Source organism: Diabrotica virgifera, chromosome 5, assembly GCF_917563875.1.
Source record: "Diabrotica virgifera virgifera chromosome 5, PGI_DIABVI_V3a".
Taxonomy (NCBI): domain Eukaryota; kingdom Metazoa; phylum Arthropoda; class Insecta; order Coleoptera; family Chrysomelidae; genus Diabrotica; species Diabrotica virgifera.
In genome coordinates, this window is record NC_065447.1 from 119,758,314 (window position 1) to 119,783,977 (window position 25,664).

The 25,664-nt window shown below is 33.7% G+C and overlaps 1 protein-coding gene across 1 annotated transcript in view; it reads left to right on the top strand.

Annotated features, from left to right (window-relative positions):
- LOC126884314 (sister chromatid cohesion protein PDS5 homolog B) overlaps positions 1 to 25,664 on the top strand; it is a 120,068-nt gene that overhangs the window by 71,690 nt on the left and 22,714 nt on the right. The window contains exon 5 of the mRNA XM_050650252.1: positions 20,351 to 20,790. Coding sequence (XP_050506209.1) covers positions 20,351 to 20,790 — 440 coding nt within the window. The remainder of the gene's footprint in view (positions 1 to 20,350; positions 20,791 to 25,664) is intronic.

Below are 25,664 nucleotides of genomic sequence, written 5' to 3' on the forward strand. Positions count from 1 at the left end.
TGATTTTATTTGTTGATGATGTGTTTCTGGTTAGGGCACTCAAACTATCTAGGTATTGAAAGAGTTCTACTTAAATTTCCAATATCTTATACTTATAGCGATATTACACGAATGTGGTCATACCCCGTAGACGGTAAATTTACCGAAAACAATTCACCGAAAACAATTCACCGAAAACAATTCACCGAAAACATTTCACCGAAACACAGTTCACCGAAAGCACAATTAACCGAAATACAAATTCCCCGAAATTAGTATGGATAAATTAGTATAAAATTAATTTATTTTAAAATATTATCATAGGGGAGTCAATGGAGTTTTTGCTTACGAAAAAATCAAATAAGATAGAACTTTTTGTCATTTCATTACGAAATGTATAATAAACAACATATTTTTTTTTTTTTATTATCTCCCTTTATTGACAATCAGATATAAAACAAACATCTATAAGTCAATTTGTTGGTCTTACATTAAATTAAATTATTGTAAATGTGGTGACGTGGAGAGGTAAACATCCAGCGATGTTTCCTCAGTTACCTCTTAGGTCGGAGGGCCAGCTTCTTCTTAGTCTTCTATTGTGGACAGGTTGCAGTAGTGGATGAAGTAGTGGATTAGGATGGTCTTCTAGTTTGTTGTGGTGTTTTCTGTTGTTTTCTCGGATGACTTCGGTTACATATGGAATTTTTAGATCTGTGTGTAGAGTTTGGTTTGATACATACCATGGTGCATTAACTATTGCTCGAAGTATCTTGGATTGCGCTCTCTGGATAATCACAGTATTGGATTTGCTAGCACAGCCCCACAGTTCAATGCCATAAGTCCAGATTGGCTTTATCACTGCTTTATATATTAGCAATTTGTTTTCTATTGAAAGATGGGAATTTCTTCCAATGAGCCAGTAAAGTTCTTTGGTTTTTAGGTCAAGTTGCATTCTTTTCTTTGTTATATGGTGTTTCCAGTTGAGTTTATTGTCAAAGTGTAGCCCTAGATATTTGACTTGATTACTTTGTGGTATTTTTATTTGATTGATGGTTACTGATGGGCAGGTTCCAGTCCGGAGAGTGAATGTTATATGGGATGATTTTGTTTCGTTTACCTTAAACTTCCACTTCTTCAGCCATATTTCAAGTGAGTTTAGATGCTCTTGGAGATTTTGTGTTGCTGCAATAGGATCGTCATGCTTGGCAAAAATAGCAGTGTCGTCTGCAAATGTCCCGATGGTTGTTTTATCATTTGTAGGCAAGTCATATGTATATAGTATGTACAATAATGGTCCTAGTATGCTCCCTTGTGGTACGCCAGAGTGAATAGGCTTGTATTCCGAGACTTCTTCATTAACTTTTACTTTAAACTGCCGTTCGTGTAGGTAGGCTCTCAGTAGGTTGTAGTAACTTGCTGGAAGAATTCTTTTTATTTTGCATAACAAGCCTGGATGCCAGACTTTGTCAAAAGCCTGACTGATGTCTATAAAGGCTGCTGTGCAGTACTGCTGATTTTCAAGTGACTGGTTAATGGCGTTGACTATGCGATGGCATTGTTGTATCGTTGAATGGCTTTGTCGAAATCCGAACTGATGATCTGGGATCCAATTTTGTGGATTTATTTCTGCATTTATTCTGTTTAGGATAAGTCTTTCAAGCAACTTGGAGATTGTTGGTAATAAGCTGATAGGCCTATATGATGAGACATCTAGAGGGTTTTTGCCAGGCTTTGGTATCATAATTATTTGTCCAATTTTGAGTGCTTTGGGCCAGTAGTCACATCTAAGTATTGCATTGAATATGTGCAGTAGTTTAACTATGCCCTTTTTGGGTATTTCTTTTAACATTTTTGCGGTTATCAGATCTTCGCCTGGTGCCTTCTTTGGGTTTAGGGTGGCAATTACGTCTCTAATTTCTTTTGGAGTAAATAGTTTTATTCGGTCCTGTATCTGTAGTGGTTCTTCTAATATTTGGTTCGCTTCTGGTACTTGGTCGTCATTTAGTGGAGTAAAAACTTCTGCTAAATACTCGGCAAATAGGTCAGCCTTTTCTTTATCACTTTTTGCCCATGGTCCTGGTGGTGTTGAATTTTTACGTATTGGAGGTAATGCTGTTATTGGCTTTCTCTTACTTTTTATGGGCTTCCATATAGAGTTGTCTTGTCTTGAAAGATTGGTGATATAATTCGTAAATGACTCATTTTTGACTTCTTGCAGCTTTGATTTTAATTTGTTGCTGATGCGATTGTATCTTGTTCTGCTGTCTGGTGTGTGTGTTCGTTGCCATGCAGATCTGGCCTTTCTTTTTTCAGCTACCAGTTTTTTTATTTCTAAAGGTATATTACTTATGTTTCTGTTGGGACTACTTTGTGGGGTAGCTGATTTAGCTGCATACTGTAGTATGTTTATAAATTTGTTATAGTCCTCTTCTATTTCTTCCGGTTTTTTCAGCCTCGTTGTTATTTCGATAGTATCGTGAATTATTTGTCGGTAAGTGTCCCAGTTTGTTTTATTGTTGTGCAGGTGGAGTTTTGGTTTTTTAGTGATAACTGTTGTACTTACCGTTGCTATTATTGGGCTATGGTCAGTAGTTAGGTCATAGCTTGGTGTTATATCTGTATAAGTTATACCGATACCGTTTGTTATGAAGAAGTCCAATAAATCTGGTTTTTTGTTGGGATCGGTCGGCCAGTATGTTGGTGTTCCCGTTGAGATAAATGAGTAATTCTTATTTTGTATAACATGTGCCAGTTCTCTGCCTTTTGTTGTTATAAGTCGTGACCCCCACAAGGTATGCTTGCTGTTGTAATCTCCCCCAGCAATGAATTTTGGTCCTAAAGTTTGGAAAAATTCTTCATAGTGTTCTCGTTTTAGATTATGGCGAGGAGGGCAGTACACAGCTGTTACGTTGACATTATATGGAAGTGCTTCAACGCTTACTGTCGTTGCTTGTATGTGTTCTTCTTTGTACTTCAGTAGTTCATGATGTTTAATATTTTCTTTGATGAGTATTGCTGTACCTCCGTGGGCTGTGCCGTCAGGATGCTCAGTATGATATAGTTTATATTTAGGTATGTTAAAATAAGTTCTGTTTGTGAAGTGTGTTTCACTAATTAAAAATATGTCAATTTTATTTATGTCTAGAAATATTTTCACTTCTTCTGTATGGCTTGGAAGGCCGTTGGCATTCCATTGGGCTATTCGAAGAAACTTAGCCATTTATTTCATTTTGTTCATAAGCATGGTAAGCATGTTGAGGACCATGCTATTTTGTTGGATTAGTTGGTTGAATAGATTCTTGAATTCTTCCAAAAACTTGTTTAACACAGTGGTTGTATCTTCTGTTTGGTTGCGTTTAGTTACTTCAGCATAGCTCATGCCCTGGGGCAGTGGATTGGATAGTTGTTGTGTGTTTCTTGTGTATATATCATTTGTGTAGATTGCTGATGGGTTTTGATGCTCTCCATTGTTTTTATTGCTTCCTTTGGTAAGTTTCTTATAGTGATCACATCCCTTGTAATTGGCTGGGTGGCCTCCATTGCATAACGCACATATGGCTGGCGTCTCCTTTGACTTTTTGCACGTGGTGGTATTGTGTGAGCCTCCGCATTTTACACAGACGTATGGTTTATTACAATATGATTTGGAATGTCCATATTGTTGGCATCTCATGCACTGTATTATACTGTTTTTTTGAGTTCGTGGAGGTTCTATGTGTACTACTCTGTTCTGTAGGCCTGTTATATTATAGACATCTTTGTTGTTTTGCGCGGGTTCTAAATCTACAAAGAAGAGATTAAGTGGTTCTTTGGTTTTTTGTTGTTTTACATTAACTATGTTTCTCACTTTGTGCCCTAACTGAGATAGCTCACTTTTTATGTCATCAGTATTGGTTGAGTGATGTAAGTATCTGATCACTATTCTGTAGGCTCGTTCTTCTTTTAGTTGGTACGTGTGATGGTATATATTTTTTTCCTTGAACTCCTTAACCAATTTTCGGTATATTTCTGGTGTTTCACAATTTATTTTGACAACGTTGTTTATTAAACTTTTTGTCTGGTATTCTTCTTTTTTGGCTATTTCCTCTAATTGCTTTGTCATCTCTTTGAAATCCTGTACCCCGTGTACAAATATTGGTGGAGGTTTTGGTATTTTGTTGGTTTCGACGTTTCCAATATTTTCTTCTGTTTCTTTCGACAGCGGTTGGAATCGGTTACCTGTTTCAATTTCGCTTGGATTTGGTTTGTTGTTATGTATTTTCTTTCTTTTATTGCTTCCCATGACTTGCCAAGCGTTTTTACTGTTTGTCTGATTTTCTTCTTCATCTTCGCTGGTTGATGTCATATAGTGAGTTTCTCTGTCTTCGATATTTGCACTATTTTTACTTGATGTCGGCATTTGCTGCTGAACTGGTTGAGAGCTGAACTGGTTGGTATTTACTGTCTGTATAGGAGTTGTATGATACTGTTGTTGCATAGTTGGCATATTCATGTTCATTGCATTTTCTGGTTGCTTCATCATTGTTGGCTGCCACTGTAGTTGGTTATTGGTTGCTTGTGGTATTTGTAAATTTATTGGATCACTCTGTATGTTTTGTTGTTGATAAACTGGTTGTCCATTTCTGAACCCAATAAGATTCCCCGAAGGGAACATATTGTTTTGTTTTTCTCACTTATTGCTAATGGGTTTTTTTTTTATTGTTGTTGATAAGATAATTAGAATTCTTAATCACCGGTTTTTCGGAGCGCTTTAACGATGTTTACACCTCGATGGCCCAGCGACGACTATAAACAACATATCAAAAAGTTCTACTCCAAAAGTGGGTGCTTGACTTTTTATTAAACAAATGAACTGTGAAATTAGTTGTTTTTTAAATACCTACGAAAATTTTAATTTTAGAAAAAACTGACTTGACCACTGAAAAATTCAGAAAATTTTACACAAAAAACCTTATACAAAGATTTTTCTAAAATTAGATCTACAGGTTCTATAATTTTTAAAGTGATTAAACTGCTAACCGGCTTTCTAAATTTGTTTCCTATTTGTGATAATGATATTTTAAAACAAATTCTATTTTATATAAACATTTTTTTACTTATTGAAACTAATTTATTTAGATAATTTCGGTGAACTGTGTTTCGGTGAAATGTTTTTGGTGAATTTTCCTAATTTCGGTCATACATTGTTACATAAGCACCAGCATACTTTATGGGAGTATGCTAAATGTGCAGCCACTCGAGCGTTATGGGGGACCTATTGGGTTGTGAAGAGTAGGTCCTAAAACCAAAAAAAGTTAAGTAAAGTTTTCCATTTTAGTGGGGACTTTCCAGTTTTAATTTAATTTTCCATTTCCAACAATCATTTTTTTTAACAAAAAGCCATCTATCCATAATTCGAAAAAATGTCTCGAATAAAAGTTACTTATTTTTACGTAAGGAATCCAAATCTGCAATAAAAAATGGGGGCTCCCATTTAAGAGTTTAAAGTAACCCCCACCACACCTCTGTGAGGGGGTCGTGTTTGGTGCCATTCGATAGATTTTTTTAAAATATTGAATAAGTGTATTTTTCAGTTTTTCGATATGATGTTCATTTCGCGAAATATCGCAGAATTCGTATTTAAAATTTTAAATTTACCCCCCACCCCTCTCCGTGTGAAGTCGTGTTTGGTATCATTCGATAGATTTTTGAAAAATATTGAGCACATATTTTTTAGTTTTTCGATCTGTCATTCATTTTGCGAAATATTCGCGTTTTTCTTGTGAAACTTTGGTGCCCACTCACCCATTTCCTTACGCCCCGCTCAAATCGTCAGATTTTTGAAATATATGGTTTTTTTCATGAGCATTTTTCAGTGCGTCACAAATGATAGAAAAAAAGGGTAGTCCGTGATAAATACACATTTATGACATTTATTCTAACATGACATTTTAGTTAAATCCGACAGTTGTCACATTTTATTTGCAACTTGGTATAATAACAAATCAATGGGTCTATTGAATAAAAAGAAGTATTTGCTTTTACTTACAAATATTTAAGTATTTACTTAATACTAATTGAATAAAGTAATTTCTTTAATGCTTTATTCAATTACTATTAAGTAATTACTTAAATACGAGGATGTAAAAGCAAATACTTGTTTTTATTCAATAGACCCAATTTTGTTTATTGCATTTATAAAATGGTATTTTCTTTGATTTGTATAGTCTTATAAATTGTACAGATTAAATTTTTTTATATAGAATAATATAATATTAAATATTATATTATTAGCGCCATCTATTGACAACTAGAATAAATGTTATAAATGTCACCGACGAAATGTAATCAGCGACGTGCGTTTTTTTCTGTCACATATAATTTAATGCGTTAGAGAGAAATCGAAAAACTGTGACTCACTGAAAAATGCTCATGAAAAGAACCATACACTGTTTTGCACGTACTTAACTTTATATATATATATATATATATATATATATATATAGATGCACGTTAAGTTGTGACTTCCGGTATACAGAAGAGACTGTCCGACCTCCACCTTTTCTACTAGGAATTATTTTTTAAAAATTGTGTATTTGGTAAAAGGGGGGCTTATAAAATGGGTCTACCTATTGAGGGGAAAGGATTTACCACAATATATTTTGTATATATATACGTATATACCGAAGCGTACAGCATACGTTATGGCTTCCATATATAGGGTAGTTCAAGGTGCGTTGTCACTTCCAGCGGTGTTGTCAAATTTTGGAAGTCACAACGACTCGTCTGCTGATTTACCTCTTACTTTAAGCGTAATGTGTGATCTTTTGAAACTTTTACTGTGAATACAGTTGTGAATGCAGTTCTATGTTTTACAGTTGTCTATTTAAATTAAAAGATTGATATTCTTTTGATTACACAGGTTTACAAAAAAAATACATTTCGGAATATTTGACGAAACCATATGACTAGGGGGTTTTTGGGGTCGCTGGTCACGAATCCGGGGTCCGCTGACCTCTATCACGTCAGGTAATGGTCATCTCAAGGTCAAATCAAGATAAACCGACAGTCGCTCTGAAAAAGTATATTAGGGGGTTTTTGTGGTCGCTGATGACGAATTTGTGTCCGCTGACCTCTATCACGTCTAGCTCAAGGTCATTTCGAGGTCAAATCAAGATAAATCGACGCGATCGCTCTGAAAAAGTATATTAGGGGATTTTTGGGGTCGCTGATCACAAAGCTGGGGTCCGTTGAGCTCAACCGCGACAGGTAAAGGTCATTTCAAGGTCAAATCAGTTTTGTGGACTTTGTGTCCTGATTTGGCCTTGAAATGACCTTTACCATACGTGGTAGAGCTCAACGGACCGCAGTTTTCATGATCAGTGACTCCAAAACCCCTATATTTTCAGAGCGATTGTGTCGATTTATGTTGATTTGACCTTGAACTAGACTTAGTTTTTTTTTTGTAAACCTGTGTTATTTATGATATGATTGATATTTATTTTACAAATACTAATATTTTATTATTGCTGCAAAATGGATTTTTTGGAATTAATTAAAAAAGTGTTATTAGTAAGTAATTTATTTATGAAAATTATATCAAAAATTTTAATAAATAAATTTGAAAATACGAAGCAAGTTTTCAATCCTAATAGCAAATAATTAATATTGAAAAATATCAAAAATTACTAAAAGATTTTTAAATTGAAAACTTACTGGTACATCCCCATGTATACGCCTCCAAGACTTCTACAATTTGCAAGTCATATGGATGCTGCAGTAAAGACGATAGGGAAGGAATTCTAAACCTTGCAATTCAAATCCCCCGTCTGCAGCAGGCTAGGAACTGAAAGATGCACCATAGTTACTCTACTGAGTAATAAGAAAATAAAATAAAAATGTGTGTACCATTTTTATATATTCGGCTGCAATACGAAGGAAAAACAATCTTACTTTTTAATTAGAATAAGGAGTGCAGCCAGTCCCTTTAACTGCAGTTTTCTGCTCTTATTGGAGCGTCATCAGAAGGAACGTAGGCACTGTTCTCCTTAATCCAATCAAATCGCATCGAAATGTTTTCCCAAATATTGCAGCCAAAATGATGGTAATGGGTGGCTAGCGCCATCTGGCCGTAAAAATACGAAGCAAGTTTTCAATCCTAATAGCAAATAATTAATATTGAAAAATATCAAAAATTACTAAAAGATTTTTAAATTGAAAACTTACTGGTACATCCCCATGTATACGCCTCCAAGACTTCTACAATTTGCAAGTCATATGGATGCTGCAGTAAAGACGATAGGGAAGGAATTCTAAACCTTGCAATTCAAATCCCCCGTCTGCAGCAGGCTAGGAACTGAAAGATGCACCATAGTTACTCTACTGAGTAATAAGAAAATAAAATAAAAATGTGTGTACCATTTTTATATATTCGGCTGCAATACGAAGGAAAAACAATCTTACTTTTTAATTAGAATAAGGAGTGCAGCCAGTCCCTTTAACTGCAGTTTTCTGCTCTTATTGGAGCGTCATCAGAAGGAACGTAGGCACTGTTCTCCTTAATCCAATCAAATCGCATCTTAATGTTTTCCCAAATATTGCAGCCAAAATGATGGTAATGGGTGGCTAGCGCCATCTGGCCGTAAAAATACGAAGCAAGTTTTCAATCCTAATAGCAAATAATTAATATTGAAAAATATCAAAAATTACTAAAAGATTTTTAAATTGAAAACTTACTGGTACATCCCCATGTATACGCCTCCAAGACTTCTACAATTTGCAAGTCATATGGATGCTGCAGTAAAGACGATAGGGAAGGAATTCTAAACCTTGCAATTCAAATCCCCCGTCTGCAGCAGGCTAGGAACTGAAAGATGCACCATAGTTACTCTACTGAGTAATAAGAAAATAAAATAAAAATGTGTGTACCATTTTTATATATTCGGCTGCAATACGAAGGAAAAACAATATTACTTTTTAATTAGAATAAGGAGTGCAGCCAGTCCCTTTAACTGCAGTTTTCTGCTCTTATTGGAGCAGAATTCGAATTTAGAATTCCTTCCCTATCGTCTTTACTGCAGCATCCATATGACTTGCAAATTGTAGAAGTCTTGGAGGCGTATACATGGGGATGTACCAGTAAGTTTTCAATTTAAAAATCTTTTAGTAATTTTTGATATTTTTCAATATTAATTATTTGCTATTAGGATTGAAAACTTGCTTCGTATTTTTACGGCCAGATGGCGCTAGCCACCCATTACCATCATTTTGGCTGCAATATTTGGGAAAACATTTCGATGCGATTTGATTGGATTAAGGAGAACAGTGCCTACGTTCCTTCTGATGACGCTCCGATAAGAGCAGAAAACTGCAGTTAAAGGGACTGGCTGCACTCCTTATTCTAATTAAAAAGTAAGATTGTTTTTCCTTCGTATTGCAGCCGAATATATAAAAATGGTACACACATTTTTATTTTATTTTCTTATTACTCAGTAGAGTAACTATGGTGCATCTTTCAGTTCCTAGCCTGCTGCAGACGGGGGATTTGAATTGCAAGGTTTAGAATTCCTTCCCTATCGTCTTTACTGCAGCATCCATATGACTTGCAAATTGTAGAAGTCTTGGAGGCGTATACATGGGGATGTACCAGTAAGTTTTCAATTTAAAAATCTTTTAGTAATTTTTGATATTTTTCAATATTAATTATTTGCTATTAGGATTGAAAACTTGCTTCGTATTTTTACGGCCAGATGGCGCTAGCCACCCATTACCATCATTTTGGCTGCAATATTTGGGAAAACATTTCGATGCGATTTGATTGGATTAAGGAGAACAGTGCCTACGTTCCTTCTGATGACGCTCCAATAAGAGCAGAAAACTGCAGTTAAAGGGACTGGCTGCACTCCTTATTCTAATTAAAAAGTAAGATTGTTTTTCCTTCGTATTGCAGCCGAATATATAAAAATGGTACACACATTTTTAAATAAATTTGAACTTATAGGAAATTTTAATATTTTTTATTTTTCTTGATTAAATTTTGAATTTTAGATTTTATTACAGGCACCGTCCTTTTAATTTTTGATGTACCAATAATAATGTGTAATAAGAAAATTAAATGGCTAAATACACCAGGTGGGGTTGAGCCGCTAAAAAGCTATCTAGATCCATCTTTTTAGAGCAGATTAGTCCCAGTCTGCTACTCGATACTATTGACTGTGCTTCTCCATTTCTTTCTATCCTGTGTCTTTTTCTGCTAGTCTCTAATTCCTGCCCTATATAAATTTTCCTTTACTTCCTGTAACCATTTATTCTAGTTCCTCCGCGTCTCCTTCTAACTCCGAGTTTCCATTGTAAAATTGAGTTTATAGTTGTTACGCTACCTGCTCTCCATATATGCCCCAACCATCTAACACTGTGCTGAAATCTGAAAATCTGGAATAATATCTACCCGGGTCGAAACATTTTTTTTAATATATGAAAATAGTTCTTTATGAAACAGTTCGTGAAGTATGCTTTTTACGAATGCACGTGATGTTTAGAGCACGAGCGACAACGGAGCGAGTGCTATACATCGCGTAAGTTCGCAAAAAGTACTTCACGCACAGTTTCATACAATATTTTATCTACGATAAACAAATAAAAAAACTGTAACTCTTCATCACTGGAATTCATTCCTATTCTACAATTTTTAGAAGTTTGACATTTAAACATTCTAATTTCTTTCAAACCACAAAACTGTCAAAGTTTTTTTTGTAATTTATTGCTCATTATGTCATCACCATGACAACGCGAAAGTTAAGGATATTTGATTACATGAAAGTGTGTCAAAAACAGTGCGAAAAGTAAATCCCGTTTAAAATACATTGTTACTTCACGCACACGTTATCCATTAAATAGATCGATGCAGATCGGCCTTATATCGGATCCTCTACTATTAGTCCGTTCGCTGACGGTAAAATATTGCAAAACCCATAAATTTTAAAAAACCGCTTAGATTGACATGCAATTTGGCATACACCTAGGTAACATGTCAAAGAAGCACATTGATATTGTGCCGATGTGTGCTTTTGCCATGGGGGTGACTTTTACCCCGTCTCGGGATGAAAAATATACGTTCAAAATAAGTCCGGAAATGGATTAACTGACTAATTCTAGGCAACTTTTGTTCTATAGCATTTTTTCACTTAGTTACTTTTCGAATTATTTGCGAGTAAATATGTTCATTTTTCAACAAAAAAAAAACATTTTTTAACAGTTTTTTGGCAATTAACTCAAAAAGTAAGTATTTTATCGAAAAAACCATTTTTAGGAAAAATATAGCCCATAAAAAAGTAAAAAAAATGGTGTGCTTATGAATGAGATCCCTAGACCCAGTAAAAGAAGAGTTGTAACTAATGAAAAATAGGTTCATACACGCCAAATTCCAAATTGAATATTTCAACGTGAACTGTCAAAAACTAAAGCACTTTTTGGGGAACACTCATTACAACTTTTTTGTAGTGTTTAAAAAAAGGTTAAAACAGTTTTAGCATTAAATTAAGGAAGTTACGCTCAAAATGAAGATACTTTTTTTTAAAAAATTATAAAATTCACCCCCTAATTAACATCCGAAATGAAATTAATAGTCACCACTTCAGAAGTTGATTTACTCGTGTATGTATTGTTTATAAATATGATTTGTAAGCTTCATCGGTTCAAAATGCTTATTTTAAGGGGATGTAATTGAAAGGGATTGAACTAGTCACTAACCAACTGTGTAAGCCAATTTTGAACAACCATATCTTAACCAATATTTGTCTCAAAGAAAAACACATAATCCTAAATATTCAGAAAAGCAAAACCTACATTTTTTACTATTCGTAATTTTTAGTATCACTAATAAATTTTATGACATTTTGAAACAGCATTTTTTTCTGCAAAAAATTTTACTTTAAAACCAATTTTTTTCAAAAATTAGCCCTTTGAGCCGATCATATAAGATATACAGATCATATAAATATTATATAAGTTAAGTAACTTGTGAAGCGGTAAGTATTAATTTCATATGAGATTCCAATTAGGGGGTGCTTTTTCGAATTTTTTTAACAAAAATAGGACCTACTTTATTTTGAGCGTATCTTGCTTAATTTTGATGCTAGAAACTTTTTTAGAAAACATAAAAAATATTTTTTTAAAACTTTAAAAAAGTTGTAATAAGTTGTCTCAGAACAGTGCATCATTTTTTGGTTGCTATCATTTTTTGGTTATTTCACGTGAAATTATTCGTTTTTAAATTTGACGAATATGAACCTGTTTCCTGTTTTACATTAGCTACAACTTTGCTTCTATTGATTCTAAAAAGTTCATACGTACATCAATTTTGTTACTTTATAAGCTATATTTTTAATGTTTTTCCCGATAACATACTTACTTTTTGAGTTATTGGCAAAAAAACCGTATAAAAGTGTTTTTTTGATGATAAATTGACATATTGACTCGCAAATAACCAGGGGCGTGCGGTGAAATTTGAAACAGGGGAAGCAATTTATAAAAAAATTGTAAAAACACCTATTTATAATGTAATTCAATACTTCTACCTGAACGAAAGTCTCGGTCATCAAAATTCTTAAACCTGTTTTCCATTCGTTGGCATATTTGATTTAAAATCTGATAATATAGTCGGCGGTAGCACGATTGGACATCTCCAACATTATCAGTGCGTATGCGTTTCCTTTTTAGGCTCAAAACTTCTTGTCATCATATTATTCCAGCATTTTTCAAAGTCATCTCTCTCCTTTTGTTAATAACATCTTGAAATTCGCAAATTACACAGAAACCAATCTCGTTTATCTGGCATTGCAATACATTAAATAAATTATCTGAGAATGGAAATATTTCTGGAAAAAGCAAAGTTAAAAAATTAAAATTAAAATAAGTTTTTAAACTATCCAAAAATCCTCTCGAGGTATTTATGGTTTCTGTATCCCACTTTCAGATTTTTACCATTCTCCAAAACCCGAATACATATATATTTATATAAATATATTTATAATATATATTTAGTATTTATAATGTAAATAATTCTATATATTTATTTATATAAATAATTAAATAAAATCAATCTTCATAATTCCACAAAATCAGTCGCCGAAGCCCCTCATTGTCAAATGCTGGTAAATCCCATTTAAATTCACGAAAACAGCTCCTTGTATGCAATTGACAGAATTGCTTATAAGCGGTACATATGCTCGAAATTTGAACTGGTCACTCAGCGTGTAACCCCCGTGATTTTTACATGGGCCGAGAAGAAGCAAATTTGAAATCAGATTATCTGCTGACATGACTCCGAATACCGACGTAGAAATACGATCATGGCCTACGGGCCCGCGTACGGAAGGAAAGCTAGATATATGCAGCATTCAGCGCTGCTTATGAGAATTCCTTTGCTTTGTTGTTTACTGTATGACAAAAATAGAGTAAAATACGTTTTTATTTTATTACTTACTGCTTGTATTACATAATTAAATATTCTGGTATGCAACTTAAAATCTTGCTTATGTGTTTGTTCATTTTTTTTTAAATAATCTCAGTTACTCAGTTGGTACGGTATTACCTGCGGAAACCAAGGGAAGCAATGCTTCCCTTGCTTCAATGGACCGCACGCCCCTGCAAATAACTCAAAAAGTATTAACTTAGTGAAAAAATTCTATATAACAAAAGTTGCTTAGAATTAGTCAGTTTATCCATTTCCGAACTTATTTTGAACGTATATTTTTCACCTCCGAGAAGAGGAGAAACTCGCCCCCCGGGCAAAGTTTTCTTTTCACTTTTTTCTTTGACATGTTACCTATGTGTATGCTAAATTTCACGTCAATCCGTTCTTTAAAATTTGGAGCAAAAACCGTTAATGAACTATACTGCAGTCAAACCCGCTTATTAGAATACCTCTTAAAGGAATATCCCGGTTTAAGGAATAGAAATTTGCGGTCCGGAAACTTTTCTACTAGCGACCAATGATCGGTTATTAGAATATCCCGGTTATAGGAATACTTTTGATTGGCACGAAGGCTATTCCAATAAGCGGGTTCGAATGTATTTCGGTAAGATCGTAAAAAACGAATCAGAATATTTTTCCTATCGACTAAGATACAACCTGGACTAGGTAAAATAAAATACCTACTTTCAATACACCAATAATCATTGCGTTTTTTATAAATGTATAAAAGCATAATATTTTAGTACATATTTCAATTATTCAACTGTTTTTTGCATAATTTAAGGTTTTTTAAAGTGCATATTTCCCGAGCTCTATTAATTTGATGTATTTATCCACGAGTTTACAGCAAAAATCTTGATAATTACAAGTTTTGTTTGTATAATTATTGTTTTATCATACAGTCAAGTCGCCCTTGAATCCCAAACATTTTTAAAAGAAAATAAAATTTTTATTGGATATGTTCAAGCAGACATTTCCGTTCAAGCAGAATTTTTAGTCACAACATATCAATGTTAAATATTATTAGAACAACGTTAACGTTTCTTTTAATGACCGACACACATATTATATTTTAATTACGGATCCCACATTTTGCTAAACAGTTGAGAATGTAGTAGAAACATCAAACTTAAGAAACATATTTTTTATTACCTACTGCTGATAAATTAAACAGTATCAAATATCACTCGTTGACATCTCTGTATTAATTTTAAATAATAAAATATATGTAGTTTTGTATTCTAAAATATTTGGAAAAAGTACCTGTATGTAAATGAAATGAAATGAAATGTATTTTTTTTTTCATTTACACATCATTTTAAGGGAGTGTCCGTTGAAGAGTACAGGTTCAATATTATCGGCAAATGAGTTTTGTCTTAAATACCGTCCGTATAGAGGAGGTGTCCGTTAAGGAGATAGGCGCAAAATCTTGGTAAAATGCTAATTAAATGCACTAATTTTTTTCGAATTCTGAGAAAACTAATAAGTATTTTTGGAAAATTTAAACGCAGAATGGAATATTACATTATTACCGAGGACCGAAAGTCCCTGAAAACTTATATAATGTTTATTTTAATAAGATAACGGGATAAAAAAACAAGAGAAAAGTTAGTGTGATTTTTAATTTCGAATATTTCATTATCAAGAAACTTTTTGTTTATTCTAAGGGACTTTCGGTCCTCCGCAATAATAATCTTTCATTCTGGGTGTAAGTTTTAAAAAGTATTTATTAGTTTTCTCAGAATTCGTAAAAAATGAATGCATTTAAATAGCATTGGACCGAGATTTTGCGCCTACCCCCTTAAGAGAGAATTTACTGTATTTCATATTATTACTAGAATTTATTACTTTAAACTTTTTATCGCTCTTTTTTCGTGTATTTAATTCCATTCAATTGTAATTGTACATTCAATTTTTTTTGTATATTTTTACACGTTTTATTACTTTCGAAATAACAATAACTATAAAATCGATTTTTCAGCCTACTTGGGTCAAAAAAATACGCAATTTTCGGAAATTTCGTTAAATGAGAACATTTACCTACATTTCTTGTATTTAAGCTTTTAATAAGATTTTTTAAAATAATTTAGATTATTTAATAGATACATTCACCGGCACGAAAAAGGGGCACCCCAAAAAATGGGTCATTTTTGATGGCTCGTATCTCCTAAACCTATTCTCCGATTTAAGTATTTCTTTAATATGTTATAGCCTTATTCTTTAACTATATCGCTGTAATAATATTGTTTCTAGACAGGTAAATTATCATTGTATACTGGGCGTACCAATCAAACTGTTTTTTTTTCAATTTTCACAACACCCTGTGGAATATTCTAGCCTTTATACAATATTGAAATTAAAACCCAACTATAGCCCCAGGTTTTCTTAACGTTCTGTTTGTTATTCATTCGCTTATGTTGGATAATAAAAAAGTAAGGGACTTTAACAACTAAACATGTTCTTTATCAATACATGGTGTTTCTAAATAAGTGCGACAAACTATAAGGGGTAATTCTGCATGAAAAAATAATGATCGTTTACTTGATAAAGCTATGTCCGCAAATGCTTGCAAATATAAAATTATTTTGCCAAACGATCATTATTTTTTCATGCAGAAATTACCCCTTAAATTTTGACGCACTTATATTTAGAAACACCTGTATCGATAAAGAACATGGCTAGTTGTTAAAGTTCTTAACTTTTTTATTATCCAACGTAAGCGAATGAATAAAAAAACAGAATGTTAATAAAACCTGGAGCTATAGTTAGGCTTTAATTTAAATATTTTATAAAGGCTAGAATATTCCACAGGGTGTTGTGAAAATTGAGAAAAAAACCCAGTTTGATTGGTACACCCGGTATACAATGAAAATTTACCTGTCTATCAACAATATTATCATAGCTATATTGTTAAATAATAAGGCTATAACATATTAAAAAAATTACTTAAATCGGACAACAGGTTTGGGAGATACGAGACATCAAAAATTACCCATTTTTTTTGGGTGCCCGTTTTTCGTGCCGGTGAGTGTAGATTAAATTAGAAGTTCATTGTAAAAAAGGAAGTAAACAAAAACACGAGAAAATTGAATTTATATAAGTAAATAGGTAAGTAAATATTATAGATTAAAATAAGTACAGAAAACATATAATTATAGAGATATATAATCACTTATTGTACCTTCATTTAAGGCTAACTTTAAAAGTAAAGCAGATCTGCTATTATTCATGTTTAAAAACAAAAGGCACACAAAACACTAAGTACGATTAGGACCGCGAATCTACAACAGATAAATGTCTGGAAACCGTTACACAGGGTTGCCAAAAAACGGAAGTCACACCGAGCGGTGTGGTATACGGAAGACGCTACGCGTTGTGTACATAACCTGTATAGTAGCACGGGAGCGACACTAGCGCTGGTGATATACCGTCGAACTAAAATCTGATCTTATGAGTATGTTAGATACGATATGACTTCCAGCGAAATTTTTAATATAAGCCTTCTGATACCATCTAGTAGCCAAATTCGTAAAAATATAGGCAAAACGTTGTGACTTCCGAAATCGGAAGTCATAACGGTATATATGAAGTAACAACGTATTACGAGAATCTACTTTGGAAGTCACATGGATACATGTATCAATATATATATATATATATATATATATATATATCTATATATACATTAGCACTTCGAGCCAAGCAGGCTCATGGCTTGGTTTACAATCTTCCTCCATTCTTGCTTGTTCTTCGCTTTTTCTTTCCAATTGGTTGCATTGAGATACTTCAGGTCATCATTAACTTCATGGCTCCATCTGGTCCTAGGTCTTCCTTTTCTCTTTTTACCACCTATTGTAGCGCTTAACATGATTTTAGGCATTCTAACTTGGGCCATTCTTTGGACATGTCCTAACCATCTAAGTCTTTGTGATCTTACAACTGCAATTATATTAGGCTCCTTATACAATTCTTCTAACTCCTTGTTTGTTCTTCGTGTCCACTGATTGTTGATTATTTTTCCCCCAAATATCCTTCTAAGTATTTTTCCCCCAAATATCCTTCTAAGTATTTTTCTTTCCCATACTTGTAACATTGATTGCTCGGTTTTTGTCATAGTCCAAGTTTCTGAGGCATACGTAACTATTGGTCGTATCACAGTTTTATACGTTCTTAATTTAGCTGCTTTGGATATATTTTTGCTTCTGAGTATTCTATTGAGTGCATACATGCAACGATTCCCTGACATTAGTCTTTTGTGTATTTCATCCCGGATATTTGGTTTACTAGAAAATAAGGTCCCTAAATATTCAAATCTGTCTACCTTTTCAAATTTATACATTGTTCCTTCATTCGTTGTTATCAGTAAATATTGCCCTTGTTCAAATTTTTTGTCGGTCCATTCCATATACTTAGTTTTTGTTTCATTTATATAAAGTCCTTTTTCTCGAGCTGCCTTTTCTAGTCGTTCTACTACCTCTTTTAGTTGTTCCTTGCTTGTGGATAGAATTACTACATCATCCGCGAATGTCAAACATTGATGTTTTTTGTGATATATATGTCCTGATCTGTTAATATTAGCCTCTTTTATTATCATTTCCAATACTACATTAAATAGCAGTGATGACAACGGATCCCCTTGTCGTACTCCTTCTTTCACTTCGAAATTTTCTGTTAGTTTGTTATTTACTTTTACTTTATTTTCTGTTTTCGTAAGTGTAAGCTTTATCATTCTTATTATTTTTGGTGAAACTTCTAGATTTTTTAACGCTTTATATATTTCTTTTCTTTTTATTCTATCAAAAGCTTGCTTAAAATCTAAGAAGAGTGCCATTGTTGGTTTATTATATTCATAGCTCTCAGCTTGTATTTCTCTTAAAGTAAAGATGTTGTCTATAGTACTTCTTCCTTTTCTAAAGCCACACTGGTATTCACCTATGCTATTGTTAAGACTTCTTGCTAGCTTGTTTTTGATGTGGACTGCTAATATCTTATATATTACATTTAATAGTGCCACGCCCCTATAATTTTGACATTCTGCTTTTTTTATAAAGAGGACATATCACTGCTTGCTTCCACTCCATTGGTAGTTCTTCCTTTTCCCATATGTTTTTTAGTAATTTGTGTATTTTGTCTGTCAGCTGCGCTCCTCCATATTTTAACATTTCCGCTGTTATAGAATCACTTCCAGGACATTTATAGTTTTTTAGATTCTTAATAATAATTTCAACTTCATTTAGGGATGGTGCTATATCTTCCGTACTGTCTCTTTGCATATTCATTATGGCGTCTGTGTATCCTTCATTATCGTGATTTATGTGTTCTTCATTTCCATCATCTGTGTCTTCTTCATTGTGATTATTTGTGTACTCCCCGTTTAACAATTCATCAAAATATTGTTTCCGTACTTAACTTACCTGATCTTAATATGACGATTTCGAGTTTTTCTAAGGATAGATTTTTTTTTCGCTTCCCCCCCCCTAACGAACTCCCCTGCATTAAGAGCCAATATATGGTAGAGTCAATGGTTCCCAACCTTTTATGTCTGGCGACCCATATTCTGATGTTTTTTCATATTCGCGACTAGAGCTCCATTTTCTCGACCCCTTTTTATTTCCCGGGAATCGGGAGTCGATAATTTGGATTTTCCGGGAATTGAAAAATTTAAAAATAAAAAGTAGAAATTGTTTGTTTTAATTTTTCAATGCAGTTAGTATGAAAACGTATAAATTTGATTATGATTTAAAAAGGTTTAGAAAAATTTAAAAATTAAAAAAAAATCAAACTTTTAAAGAAAATTTTAAAAATAGAAAAATTATGTTTTTAATCTGAATTTTCGTTAGTTTATTATTGAAATATGTTTTTAAAAAACATAAATTGTTGATTATTTCATCTTTCAGGCTTGCTTTTTTTCTATAGAAATGTTCTGAAGTTGAAAACGCATGTTCTGTTGATGTATGTCTGATGCTTTTTAGTGTAGGTCATTTTTTTAAATGTCTGGTAAGCTGACTTGTACCAATATAATAACGTATTACATTTCCTATGTACTAATTCTTCATAAACATAATTTGAATTCAAAATAAATATTTATGTTATAATTCTGGATGCTTCCAAATGAATCAGATCGTCGCATAAACAAAAGAATATTTATGCTGACTGATATGATACATTCTGATTTTACGCCAAAATTGGAATGTTTAAAATATAATTGAAAAATAAATATTTTAAGTGGAATGATTTAAACGATTATTAAGCAGACATAGATAATCATTGTATCAGAATCATTTATTCATTGTGAGTTGGTAATATCTCCACTCATAATTTAAAATAAAATATTTAAAATATCCCGGGAAATCTGTAAGGATTCCCGGGAATCGGGACTTCCATTTTTTACCGATTTTCCGGGAAGTTTGTCCCGGGAATTTAGCTCTATTCGCGACCCATCCGTAACCCATGATGATACTCAATTCTGTATTCTGTACGCCGTACGCCACTCAGCTACTGTAAGATCCACGCCGCGACCCACCTGAAATCTACCGGCGACCCACTAGTGGGTAGCGACCTACCTATTGGGAAACGCTTTAGAGGTACATTTTCGGGGTACAAGGTTTCTCCCCATGTAATAATCTGACGCGCTCGAGTAACTGCAAAAATCTCCGCTTGGGCTCCCCTACCATTAGTTTTCCAGCCTAATCTAGTTAAAATTATTATGGGTATCTATAGGGATTCATTTGTTAGTGGCTATTCTTTACATGTATTTGTTAAGATGTATCACAGTACAATATAATATTTACATGCACCTAAGACAGCAATTATTTTGTTTCTACTTTATCCATAATTTTTACCTGCTATTATTTCGTCTTTTGACTATTTTTAATCAAAAAGTTTTTATATTGTATAATTAACCTATAACGTTTTTAGGATTGAATAAAGGGTTGCCAAACAAGTGTCTACCTTTGGACTTCATGGGATATTACGCTCTCTCCGGTCGTGAACCAGAAAACCGTTTGCGTACAACCATAAAAAACTACATGATAGCAGATATAAATAGAAGAAGAGACTATGTAAAATCTTTGACTATGGGTGGCACAGGACAAGCTGACAAGGCTGTAAGCCAGTTGCCGCACATTTTACCGGATTATATGCTTGTTTTTGCCATACCAATATTGGCTCACGATCCACATTTGACCAAATGGGACGATGTTCAGGAACTGACGAAGGCCAAACAGTGTCTTTGGTTCATTTTAGAACCTTTAGTTGTTAAAAGTGATTATTTTAGTTACGGATTTTATAAAAATTTAATAGAAAAAATGAAAAATCATAAGGATGCAGTTAGGCCTGATGATGATTCAATAAATTATGTAAGTAAAAAATACTATAATAATACTATTATAAATTAATAGTTTTTCCATAATAGTATGGTATAACTAGACCCAAACCCAGACATCCAAAGTGAAAGTTCTCCTCCAACACCAAATTGTTCTATATGGTCCACATCATGTTCAGAAAAAAGTCACACCATTTTGAGCGTCGGGTTTGGGGTGGAGGGGGGGGGGGGAGAAATCAGTAAATTCGTAGTTTTTTAGGGTTTTCGTAAATATTTCTAAAACTATACGATTTAGCATAAACAACCTTCTATACAAAAATGTTCTACATTAAATTTGAAATAAAAAAGGTCCTATGCATAATCCTTCTAAAATGAACGGTTTCAAAGTTACAGAGGTAGTATAGTATAATTGGTCCAAAAAAAGGTCACCTAAACATCAAAAGTAAAAATTTTCCTCCAACACCAAATTGTTCTATATGGTCCACATATTGTTCAGGTAAAAGATACACAATTTTGAACGTCCGGTTTGGGGGGGGGGGGAGATGGGGAGAAGTCGGAAATTAGTAGTTTTTTTAGGTTTTTCGTCAATATTTCTAAAACTATGCTTTAGCGTAAACAATTTTCTATACAAAAATGTTCTACATAAAATTTAAAACAAAAAAGGTCCTATACATAATTGTTATAAAATCAACGGTTCCAGAGTTACGGAGGGTGAAAAGTGGAGTTTTTCGATACTTTTTATATTCTTTGGGCAATTTCCTACTGATTTTCTTTAACAGGATTATGTTTTATAAATCAAATTTGCTATTTCAGTGGCCGATGGTATGTTAGTGATAAGCCCTTGAAGAAACGTCATCCTCACCACCCAAAATCATCATCAATGGCCCAAAAAATATAAAAAGTATCGAATACCTCCACTTTTCACCCTCTGTAACTCTGGAACCGTTGATTTTATAACAATTATGTATTGGACATTTTTTGTTTTAAATTTTATGTAGAACATTTTTGTATAGAATATTGTTTACGCTAAAGCATAGTTTTGGAAATATTGACGAAAAACGTAAAAAAACTACTAATTTACCGACTTCTCCCCCATCTCCTTCCCAAACCGGACGCTCAAAATGGCGTAACTTTTTATTGAACCATATGTGGACCATATAGAACAATTTGGTGTTGAAGGAAAACTTTTATTTTTGATGTGTGGGTTAGGGCTTTTTTTGGACCAATTATACTATACTACCTCTGTAACTTTGAAACCGTTCATTTTAGAAGGATTATGTATTGGACCTTTTTTATTTCAAATTTAATGTAGACCATTTTTGTATAGAAGGTTGTTCAGGCTAAACCGCATAGTTGTAAAAATTTTGACGAAAAACGCAAAAAAATACGAATTTACCGATTTCTCTCCCCCCCCCCCCCGAAACCCGACGCTCAAAATGGTGCGGCTTTTTTCTGAACATTATGTGGACCATATAGAACAATTTGGTGTTGGAGGAGAACTTTCACTTTGGATGTCTGGGTTATGCCATCTTTTGGATCAATCTTATCATACTATAATAAGTTGCGATATTTTTTAAGGTACGATTCAGACGACATCGACTGCAGGCGGCAGACGGCAGTTGCAGTTGTCGCCGTGACAGACGTCACTACTTTGCACTATTAATTTGTATGAGACTGATTCCGACATCTAACTGCAATTGCTGTACGGCAGAACGTCAGTTGCTAATAATTATGAATATAAATTAATAGTGCAAAGTAAATACGTATGTCATGGTAACAACTCTAACTGCCGTCTGCAGTTGCCGTTTGCCCTCTGCAGTCAATGTCGGAATCGTATTTTTATTAGCGTTTTTTAAATTCATTTTCGCTGCATGTTTTGATTGATTAATAAATTTGGCATAAATAAATTATTGTCGCTACTATAATTATTTGATTTTTTTTCAATTTATTTTTTTACCTAGTATTGACTCGGGTATTTGTTTATATCTGTTCCGAATTTTACGGGATTGCTAATTTTTCTACAGAAATAAATATTAAATAGTAACGGGTTTTATGTGTTACAGATATTTACTGTATCTTTTTGTACATTGAACTTTTGTCCAATCCATGAAGGTCTTAGTACCAGTGGCGATAGAACGATTTAATTTCCGAAATTTCAAACTTATAACTAAGAATAGTACAGAAATTAATATTTAACTTAATCGGTAGATGCGAACTCTGAACAAGGGCTATAATTTTATTCAATTTATATCCCAGTTTCTATTTTGATCCATACTAATATCGTTTTTTATCGACATATCCTGCCTAAGCTTCTCTCCCAGATCTTCTTTGGTCTTCCTCTCCTACTTCTTCCAGTAACTAGCAGATCAGAGATTCTTTCTATTGGGGTATTAGAGTCTCGACGTTAAATATATGAAGGTTACAAGAATGAAAGATGTACAGTAAACCAATTGACTGAAGCACCAAGTGTATGGCGGAAGTTTATTCAAACAGGGGTAATCGAATATTCATGTGACATAATGGAGAGTCTGGTTGAGTAGATGCTATTTTGCTACTTACTGCTAAAATCATAAAAAGTTTGGACGTAGATGTGGGTACACATATGGGTCTAAACAGCAGATGGGTTGGCTGCGGGAATGTTCAGTATCTACTGATAAAAATTTAAACATTTTTATTCCACTCGAAGAATATACCCCAATATCCCGAGCAGAGATTTATGCAGTCTTGCACTGTGCAAGAGAAATGAACACGGGAGCTTTCGATCTGAAGCGGATCTTAGATACTGAGAACTGTCACACTGATTTGAATCGAAGGTCACTGGAAATACACGATAGTAAAAGTGCTGATAACCTTGCTAGAAGATCATCAGCCACAAAATACTTCAGGCAGGTCCAGAGCCTGCTGTAGGACTGCCAAAAAGCACCGTCTGCGACTGGCAAACAGTGTTTGGAGACTATCAAGTGACTCTAAAAACATGGTACCCATTCTCTAGACCCTAGACCCGTACAAGCTGGTATAGATTTCCAGAATTCTGGAACGGGTATCATCAGTACGATAATCAGTAAACATACGATTTATAACAGCTATAAAAAATAACAGCTTCCAAAATAAAAAAATCTTATCTAATGTCGTTACGGGGATATGTACTTCTTAAAAAATATCCATTCTGTGTATAACAACGTTTTTATTGAGACACACAGAGGTTTAAAAGGAACCTGTCATGGTAGACCATGACCATTGTACAGCATATCGTTGTATTTTCGAGAAAAAGTCTATAAAGCGCAATATACTCAAAACATACTGAAATCTATCACGTGTTTTCCTTCCAAATGCAGGCGTCGATTATAAGGCTGTATAGACCAAGACACCTGTGATTTAAGGATTATCAGCAATCTGTGCTGGAATCAAACGTCATCTATCTGGACAGAGGCACGAGAATCCGACGATATCAAAATCGAACGTGGGGTCCGTCAGGGATGTATACTATCACCACAGCTGTTTAAAATCTACTCTGAAGAAATCTTTCAAGAAGCAGTGGATGATGTTGAAGCCGAAATTCAAATTAACGGAGCATGTATCAATAACATAAGATACGCAGACGACACGGTGGTATTCGTTGACAGTTCTGAAGCCCTCCAGAAGTTAATGAATAGAATCGCAGAAGTCAGTCAGAGAAACGGAGTTTCATTAAACACTAAGAAAACAAAATGTATCTAAGAAGGCACAGCAATTTGGACAAATCAGTGTGAACGGTCAACAAATAGAAAGAGTAAAAACATACACCTACCTTGGTACGAACCTCAATGAAAATTGGGACCATTCCATAGAAATCAAATGCAGGATAGAGAAAGCAAGATCTGCATTTCAAAAAATGGCTAAGTTATTCAAATGTCATGATTTGTCGATACCCATAAAAATCAGGTTACTATGATGTTATTCTTTCCTATACTGTTGTACGGAGTTGAGTCGTGGACTCTCACAGACGCCACCTGCAAGAAAATTGAGGCTTTTGAAATGTGGCCTTATCGTCGAATCCTGAAGATATCTTATACCGACCACATTACTAATCAAGGTGTTTTGCTAAGAATGCAAAAAGAAAAAGAGCTGTTAATCACAATAAAAACAGCTAAAATCGAATACGTCAGTCACATCATGAGGAACAGTGAAAAATATGGACAATGCTGCAACTAATCTTGCAAGGAAAAGTAGAAGAAAGCGAGGACCAGGAAGGCGAAGGATTTCCTGGCTGAAAAATCTGTGTACGGGGTTAACCAACAACCACAGATCTTTTTAGAGCAGCAGTGTGCAAAGTACAAAATGCCATGATGGTCGCCTACATCCGAAACGGATAGGCAAGAAGAAGATAGACCAGTATTCCTGAATCTGACCTATGACTAAACTTTGGAAATCCTGTGGATTTATGTTCAAACGTGAATGTGGCCTTACTGTTTCTTTTTGTTGTAAATTGAAGTCATACAATTTGTTTTTCTTTTAAACAATAATATCAGTAATCTTCTCATCAAAAATACTTCGAACCAATTATATGGTGAGTAGTTGTCGAATCAATTCGGTATGTTACTTACAGATTATCTGCTGTCAAAGGCATAACGGTTGGTGCATATTTCTTTGCCTTGTATAATATATACTCAGGTTACACGAAAAACGGGCACCACTTGAATTTTTGATAAAAATCAAAACACACTTTATTTTTTATTGTAACTTTTATCGATGATTAACATGCTCTGATATAAGGTTTTGAAGTATGTTTTACGTAGGAAATGCGTACTAAAAACGTTTACTAATAGAGAACTATACAAAGTTACAAATTAATGCATAAAAACTAAAATAATACGGAAACCTATACATACTAATTGTGGATTTAATTAATATTTCGTATTAGTCCCCACA